The sequence below is a fragment of the Halyomorpha halys genome, unplaced genomic scaffold (genome assembly GCF_000696795.3).
Source record: "Halyomorpha halys isolate HHAL.00 unplaced genomic scaffold, Hhal_1.1 Scaffold299.1, whole genome shotgun sequence".
Classification (NCBI taxonomy): Eukaryota; Metazoa; Arthropoda; class Insecta; order Hemiptera; family Pentatomidae; genus Halyomorpha; species Halyomorpha halys.
Window position 1 is genome coordinate 368,916 of NW_027107963.1, and position 9,163 is coordinate 378,078.

The 9,163-nt window shown below is 29.9% G+C and overlaps 1 protein-coding gene across 1 annotated transcript in view; it reads right to left on the bottom strand.

Moving 5' to 3' along the window:
- Positions 1 to 9,163, bottom strand: part of emei (transmembrane protein 161-like emei) — a 16,578-nt gene extending 7,415 nt beyond the window's left edge. Inside the window, exons 1-11 of the mRNA XM_014420970.3 lie at positions 9,028 to 9,163; positions 8,325 to 8,428; positions 6,374 to 6,527; positions 6,181 to 6,294; positions 6,017 to 6,096; positions 5,313 to 5,528; positions 4,845 to 4,961; positions 4,619 to 4,759; positions 3,269 to 3,443; positions 3,032 to 3,128; positions 1,428 to 1,558 (exon numbers count right to left, since the gene is read on the bottom strand). Of these exons, the coding sequence (XP_014276456.1) occupies positions 1,428 to 1,558; positions 3,032 to 3,128; positions 3,269 to 3,443; positions 4,619 to 4,759; positions 4,845 to 4,961; positions 5,313 to 5,528; positions 6,017 to 6,096; positions 6,181 to 6,294; positions 6,374 to 6,527; positions 8,325 to 8,428; positions 9,028 to 9,030 (1,332 nt within the window). The 5' untranslated portion in view covers positions 9,031 to 9,163. The remainder of the gene's footprint in view (positions 1 to 1,427; positions 1,559 to 3,031; positions 3,129 to 3,268; positions 3,444 to 4,618; positions 4,760 to 4,844; positions 4,962 to 5,312; positions 5,529 to 6,016; positions 6,097 to 6,180; positions 6,295 to 6,373; positions 6,528 to 8,324; positions 8,429 to 9,027) is intronic.

A 9,163-nucleotide genomic window follows, 5' to 3' on the forward strand; every position in this document is an offset into this window, starting at 1 on the left:
AATTCTTTTTATTTTATTTTTTATATTTTAAAAAATTATTACAATATATATATATATTTATTGATCATCTGCACTATGTCCTTTTACTTGAGTAGAGCTCCATTCTAAGGAATGTTTGAGTTTGTACAATATAAATTACTGATGTTCATTTCTGAGATGAGTGAGGTGTTGGGGCACACCCCTCTTCCTCTGTGGTTCTTTTTTTTTCCGTACCCCCTGACGAAATTAGTTATTAAATATATACATATAGGAGTTATATGTATAACTGGTAGTCTGTAATTCCTTCGATTGCCTTGTGGCATTTTAAGGTAATGTGTAGGGTCCAGGTGGTGCTGTGGTGGCTTACACCAGTTGAATTATTGGAACAGGGAGGGGCCGTTCCGGAATCATCTCTCTTTTTTTTTCTGAATTTCATATATGATTTTTAGCATGAATATATATTCTGGTCCTGCACTGTTTCCTTCTTCTGTAGTGGCCTACATTTTAAGGAGTTTTTGACTTTTATTTTTGTTGTGGTGGGCATTCTTCGAATTTTATAATGTGCTGGAGCACACATTGGTTTTGTTAAATTTAAACTAAATCTAAAAAAAACAAAAAAAAAAAGAAAAAAAAAACTTGTCAATGATACGGCCCTATATCACTTTTGAAACATTTACTTAAAATGGGAAGAGGAAACTTAAGATAGTTAATCAAGTAATATTTAAAAAGCACCAAACATTATACCGGCATGAAATCTTCTTTAACACTCATAGGCCATTTAGGCTTATGAATAAATACATAATTTAGCAATGTTTGATGTATTATTAGCATTGAACTCAAGACCCTTTGTGGGTCTTCTCATAGTGGTACTTATTTTTTTTTTTTTATGTAGGTATCAAGTAACAATGATTACCTATGAAAAGTATTACACTATACATAAAGTGCCTTTGATATCCGTGTTTCAATAAATATTCCAGTATTTCATTTGTACTTTTTTCTTTTCTTTTCCAACACATTCAAATCACTAAAAGGATAATTGTGCTACAAATTTCTTTTACCCTGACAAGTGTTTCACAAAATGTTTTTAGAACAAAAAAGGTGCATGAAATTTTTTTAGCTTGACAAGGGTGCCTAAAAATGTTTTAGCCCTACAAAAGTATCGAGGCAAAAATGTTTCGAAACTACTGCTTAAGAAGACCAGGAAAACATATATTTCTTAAGGAATGGAAAAGTAAAAATCATATACTAGGAAGCATAAACAAATAATTTAGCAGGTGGATCACTAGAATAAGAAATAATTCTTAGCCAAATTAAGTCATTGCTAACTTCTGTATGATCTTGGAGTAACAATGATTCATAAACATAATACAGGAATCAGAGGCAATACATATAGGAATAACTACTACAATTGAGTTAAAGATCATAACAGAATAAAACTGAATCGATACCTGCTTAAGGGAATTCAAAGCCAAACTGAACTCTTGAGCAGAAGCTAGCACTGAATCTCCCATATTCAGTGGTTCAGAGTGATCAGGTGCAATGCATTCAGTGTCAGGTTTTCCTATCCAGCTGAATTCTCCTGTAGACACATTAAAAATTACAGTATCAGTTTCAACAGTAACTGAATGGTTACTTTATTACTTACTTATTTTGATATAGTATAATTCAATGTAAAAAAAAAAACTATTAAAATAGCATTACATTTTTCTAAGGGTTTAATACCAAATAATTCCCAAACACATTTCTAATGCTTAGTAATTAAGGAATAAATTAATATGTTTTATTTAAGATTATGTGGTAAAGAAAAACAGTTGGTAATTTTTTATTTTAACCCTTGTTCTGGTGCCCTATGAATCCTAATACAATTGGGTGCAAATCATATCATATTAAGAATTAAATTTCAGCTTAGACCTAATAGAAAAATTAACAAACTGAACTTTTCACTTAAAAATGGTTATATTTGCATTTTAAAATAATATTTTATAATTTCTATATCTAGAATTTGTTTTGGGGTATCATCTTGGGTCTTTATAAGCCTGATAATACCGACTTCCCCAAATATCTTGTATATTTCTGCAATTTTCCATCTCCTTCAGTGATCACCAATCTTACAACCAATAAAGCAATTGTAGCTAAATTAATATTAGGAAAAAATATTTCTAATTTAGGAAATCAAAACTACTTATGTAACTGGACACAACTCATTCAGTAGCTTATATGCCAGTCTCTAATTAGAACGGAGTACTGGAGAATTTTTAGCAGTAACCTTGTGTGAAAGTACTAGATCCCCAACAATTTTTCTGGAAATCCTGAAATTGGACGCACAAAAAAAAAAATAGATACTTCATCTCAAAGATTAGTAGCACCCGTCTGAGAGTAAATGATAAAAAATTGACATGACATTGGAATAAATATTATGTACATCCAATATAATGAGAATAATGAAGTAATTTATTTTTCTTCTTATAAAATGCTAAATTGTTATGATTTTTAATATCTATTAACAACAAAAGGGTATGGGACACATAAAACCATAGGGTGAAAATTACTTTCATTTGGATTCTGCATACAGAAATAGTGATAAATCAACTATGAATTTGAGGCCATGGGATTGGACAATGTGGCAGTTACAGAGCTGTTTGTAGCCAAGGGAGTTAAGGTATCTACTTTAGCAGCTTTGTAACTGCAATGGTGATGGTTAAATAGCAGCCCCACGGAACGAAAATTTGACCATCCCACCATGATTGGAATAGGGTGGTAACCTGTAGATAACTCCTCCCTCCTAGGTAGGGAGTAAAAAAAAAAAAATAGTGTGGCAGTTACAGAATTTTGTTGTTTTTATCATCGGCTAGGGTAACTGAAATACATTTGCTTTAGAAACTGGAATAATAACGATCAAATTTTGATTATAAAACCTATCCAACCTCTTTAGGTGGGATAAAATATCTACATGTCTTTGGAGTCAGTCTCGTCCTAATCACAATGATCCTTTAGAATCAAAAGCAAAAAATAATAATTAAAAATTAATTCATAAATTATTTAAAGTACATACCTAATGTTTTATACATGAATGCATAAAATAGGCACAAAAAGACAGGAATTAGATACTGCAAGGCGACAACACACATGTAATAGAAAACTGCAGCTATCTGAAACAACAAATAATTTGCTAAATTGGAATTTCAGTTAATACAGACCATATGTTAATTTTTAAATTGTAGAAAAATAAAAGAACAAAAATCATTTAATGGTATAGTTACATTTAAAAAAAAGTATAAACAAATAATACCTTTTTCTGAAGCTCTTTGTTAGTAATCCTGCCAGCTTCTTTTTTCATTTCTGCCACTCTCATGTAGGCTATGTTTAAATAAGCTTGAAGGTACTGAGGGATAAGAATTATTCTTAATAATGATGTAACAACTAACAGCCACAGCCTCATAGTCTCAAATGCATCTTCAGTCAGTCTAAAAAAAAAATTAATAAACAGGTGAAAAACTGTAATATGATTGAAAGCTACAGTACATTTTTAACACGTTGACAATAAACTGAAACTCACCTCAGGTTTCAGAAAGAGAAAATTATGAAAAAAAATGTCAGTAAGAGAAACATAGATGTTCCATGCAGAAAACAAATATCACAAAAAATAGTTTTAAATCCCTAACAGATTTTTACTAAAATGATCAATTACTTTTATTTTTTTTTTTTTGTTAACACTAGAGCGAAATAATAAACTATCATGAAAGATTTGACGACCACTTTACTATGTTAAGTTTGTTGTGATATAGATTAATCTATTTTGTTTCATTGGAAAAAATTTTCTTTGTAATCATTATCATATGTTTTGGTCATAGAAGTGTCCTTACAAAAGTGCAACCATAATTTACACTGCTTGTAGTTGAAATTCATAAAGATAAACATAAAAGAAATAGCCAAGGACTCAATAAAGAATCAGGAAAACTAAACAATGAAAAAGTCAAAATAAAGATTAAATAGGATATCTTGAAGAGAAACATTGCGTAGCATTCCAATTTGATCTAATAATTCTTTTTCTTTAGTATTCAGAACTATAATAAAAAATCGACAAACTGGAGTTTAAAAAATTATGCCAGCCATGGGACTGGCCACTAGAAGTGAAACTTTTGGAAATTAAATAATGTATTAAAAATTATATTTATTTTACAAAAATACAGCAATTATTTATTTTTAGTTCTTTTTATGTAAAGAAGTATCACTTCAAAAGTTCAAACATATTACTATAAATAATTACCCTAACAATGTGGTTTTTAGAGCTATCTTTTTCACTTTTTGCCTCTCTAACTTGGTGTAGTGTCAAGATACAATTTTGAATTACAGCTCATTACAAAATGGATGAAATACTGAACATTTCCCTCACTTACAGTATGCAGATATGATTTTTAGTTTTTGAGATATTTTAATCAAAAGCAAAAGACATCGAGCGTTGCCCCCTCCACCACAACTTCTGTTTCATCTCGAGTGTTCTCTTAAGTTACAAAATTAATTTACTAACGTATAATTTTTTTTCTTCTTGAGTTGTGGAACAAAAAGAAGTTTGTCAAAAATAATGTAAAGAATATTATCAATAAAGAAGTTTCACTTCAAAAATGTACAAAATACTTACAAAGGTTCTTCAAAACCAGAAAAAATTCTTTTGGTAAGGTAATGCCTGGAAAGTGGTGTGACCCACAGAAGAACCATTATGAATGGCGATGCAAAAGAAATATTCAGGGCTATTTTCAGCAATATTCTGCTTTCACAATATCTAAAAATATAAGAGAATAAAACTGATAGTAAAATATAATAGTAGCAGCAGATACTGGTGTAACATTATTTTTATATCTTATTACCGAAGAGAGTCCCAATGCATTCTTGCAAGCCTCAATCCAGGAAAAGTAAAAAATGACCCAATGAGAGCACACCACACAGCAACAATAAATTTCAAAAATAGCTTTGAAGCAGGCCCTCTATAGAAAAGGAAAATACAAAATACTAAATTAATATTAAATATATAACTTATGTTTGAGTACTAATATTAATAGCAAATCGCATGCTGTGCAAAGGAGATAAGAGTTCACTATCTCACACTGGACTATACAGTCCCCATAAGCCACTTAGTACATCTACAGTTTACTTCAAATAACTTCATTCATATCATTGTATGATTAGATTACAATTTAATAAATAAAGTTATTAAGTAGCACATGAGATACTGGGGCATGATGGGAAGAGAAGATTCCTTCTAATTATATTCATATCCACTAAGATAAAAAAACCAGAAAAAAACCCATTGCAAATGAAAAAGGAAAAATACTAACTCTGAATTAAGTCCATTTTTTTCTAAAAAGGTATGAGCACTAGCATTGAAACTGTTGTAGGCTGTCTCCAATCCAGATTCAAGAGTTTTCTCATCTACAAGAAGAATAGCCATCGCTACAATAAGGTAGCTGAAAAAAGTCACAATAACCGTCGACCTCTCTCCAATCGATTCATCAGCTTTGAAATACTCCAATGTCAAATAAAGGAGCATCTTCCTATTTATCAGTTAAGGAAAAATCTTTCTAGCATGATCGTTTGAAATTATTTATTATTTATTAGTTTATTTCTATACTATGACTAAGCTAAGTGAGGTTAATTGATAATTCTATCCCGAAATTAACAATACTTTCATTTCTATACAATTTGTAATTTTGGTGACAAAAATAATACGGATTATGATTAATAAAATAACACTATAAATCACTGACTTCCCCATACCAGGTGATGTGCCAATTTAAATTTTCCTTCAAAACAGGTAAGCATTTTAAACACTGCAGTATTTTGTTGCTTAAAACAAATACAGTGTTCCAATTCAAGTTGGATTTTCAAGACTAAGCACACTTGGTTTACTTCTATTTTAGAGGAATAGAGGTAAATGTAAGATCACAATTGCTTCTAATAATGAAAATTTATAAACTACAATTTTTTTAATTTCTGGAATAAAAAAATAATGTGTTTAAATGTTGAATTCGAAAAAGGATACATAGATGACAAAATAACCAAGAAACACCACAACATGCTCAAATTAAACTCATCGACAAGTGGGAAAAAATAGGTATAAATCTGTAAAACAAATATCAATAATCATAACACAGTTTGATAATTACAAATAAAAGTTTTTAATAACTTAAGTAAAACTATGATTACCTCTGAAACAAGATATACTAAAAATGAATAAAAGGAAAAATCAAGTAGCCATTGATATTCCGTATAGTACCTTAAATGTACAACATCAAGAAATGATACTTTTGCACTTTCCAACTAAAATACAGAAAATATAAATATATTTATCAATAAATTTGTTACATTATCATAAATAAAAACGACTTATGAAAGAAACCTGAAAATCCAAATTTCTAGGAACATGAAAAGTTGAATTGGCCGATAAACCATTTTCGTGGTACTTGCGATCTTTTTTGCCTTTCTGCTTCTCCTTGATCACACCAGCTAAGCTCCTCAGCTCATCATCGGTTGGATAAAGATAACGGATAAGCCTGAAAATGAAACTTTATATTAATTTATAGGTAATTTATACTCATGAATATTTTTTAAAATTAAAAAAGGTGCGAATGCCATGTAAATGAAGCATTATATTACTTGGAATGAAATAATAATGCAGAAGTATGTCATTAAAATCTTTATTAAATCCTTATTATGGTTAAAAAATAAATGCAATGATTATATGATTATATGCAATGATAATATTGGCCTAAATAAATATAATTAATAAAATATATTATGGTTAACCAACTAAACACTGACCAGTTTCTCATGAATATTACTTTCACCGAATTTCCAATCTATTATGGGGCATAGAGTAATATTTTTCATTAAGTTTAATCCATAAATGGGGATCTAGAGCGGCCTAGTGCAATACCTGATCCAAGTCAAGCAATGTTGAATGAGGTCAGAAGGGATGACGGGGTGGAGGGGTGACTGCTCATGACAGAAAGCCAAACTTCTCTCCTCCGACACTTTGTTAAGCAAGTCAACCCATTGGAGGAAATTCATAGACTGGGGGTGGAAGTTATGGCCTTACCTCAGGTACTTTAATCAGAAATTGGACTTTCAGGATGTATAAATTAAATAAAATGGCATAATACAGAAATAGTTAAAATATAAGTTAAGAGTAACAACACCAGTTCAAGACTTGGTTGGCATGAATATTTTCTAAAGGCAGAAAATTTGAGGGCTTTTTCAATGAAAGGTTATCTTGCTTAGCAGAACTTTCCAGGATGTAATACTTATAATTTTTTTTTTACATGCATGTATACTTATGCTATATTTGAATAACAGTAATCTTAATTCGTGGAAAATATTTTCCTAACTCAAAGAGTATAGCAATGTATAGTCAAGCTGATAGCTATTCCAAACTAATAGCTAGAGATGGATAAGTATTTCATCAGAGGTTTGAAAATTTATGCAACAAATGATAATGGTGAGAAAAAAATGGATAAGAGGAAAGTTAGATTGTCCCCCCCCCCACTACATTGGAGGCAGAGAGTATTAAAATGTTACATTAGCAACCTTGTGTCAGAAGCAGTGCCAGTTCAAGTCTGGAATGGAGCGTTAAATATAGCTTCAAGAATAAGAAAATGATTTGCAAAAGGAAGTAGTTCTGTAAAAATATAAAGGTAGATTTGATAAGAGGATAGAGAAGGTTGGTAAAGATTGTTACTAAATAGTTATGTAGCAGTGGATTACTGATACATCATCCGGTGATGTAAGAGTGTATCAATATAAAAAAGGAATTTCATGAAGTTATTCATCAATTATTTCAACTTCATCAGATGGAATAGCTGGTAATCTATATTATAGGATGGAAGGGGAATACAGGTAAAGGAAAATATAAGAAGCTGCCTGTTAAACTGTTATGGATAAATGAAATAATCTATAATCCAAATGAAAAGCTCTGAAGATAATGTGGATTAAAATTGTGAATTATTAATTGATAATGAAATATTAAAAGTTTTCAATTATTTTTAGCAAGGTAAATTTTATTCAAGAATTAGTACAAACCAGATTAGACAGAGAATAGAAAATGCTCAAGGAAAAAGTTAAGTAAGTAATCTTTTAGATAGACAGATTAGAGAGGATTGAAATAGGTCTGAATTTAAAAGCTATCGATTTCACAGTGCTTTTTGAGGCTAACAATGAATCATGCTGTTAATAAAGGATATTAAAAAAATCTAAGATTATTTTAAAAAAGCTAACTGTCTTTCACACACAAACATACAACGATTAATAATAATCACTAAAAAAAAAACTAATAGTTAACATGAACACCCCACCCTGTTGAACATATTAAGCCTCTTGCAAGAGAATAATGCTTTCCAATCTTCTGTATTATACTGACCATCACCAGTGTTATCACCAATTGAGCACCTAATAAAGCCTGAAACATAGTTCAAGATAATTATATTATTTGGAGAAAAATTGAAACTCCTAAAAATGTTTAGATAATAAAGCATGATTTTATCATTACTACAGGAATGAAACTACCAAAAATAAACACACTTAAGATATATTAAGAATAAATTTAATATAGAACTATCATATATTGTTCTGTATATAATAAAAAGATATTATTCTTTTTTGATTTTGAAAAACTTGTATGGCAGTAAAGATTAGTACTTATCATTATAAGTATCACAAGACTATTCTATCATAAAAACAAAAAATAAAATATAATGTAGGTAAGAATATATGTCAAGGAATACTTCTTATCATTAGACAATACATCAATAAGCAACAATGAAATTATCACAAGTATTTCTGGATATTCTACATGGTTCTTCTTAATTCCAGAAACCATCTCATGTATTCAAAATTTGCTTAGCTTTTCTTATTGCATTGATCATAATTTTCATAACAATGTGACAAGAATCTCTTTTGAATAGTTTATTAAACCAATGGTAAATAGGAAGATAAGAAAATATTATACAATGCAAAGCAGATCCTGGTTGAATTAGTTCTAACCCAGGGGAAACTTACCATGGTAAAGTTAAAATTATAAATAGGTCAGCTAAGAACAGTCATTTAAAATGGTTTTATTAAGCCTTAAACAGCAATTATGTTGTTCGTTTTGGAAGGGTATCTTCACTCAGGGAGCCTAAAACATAGAGGTAGA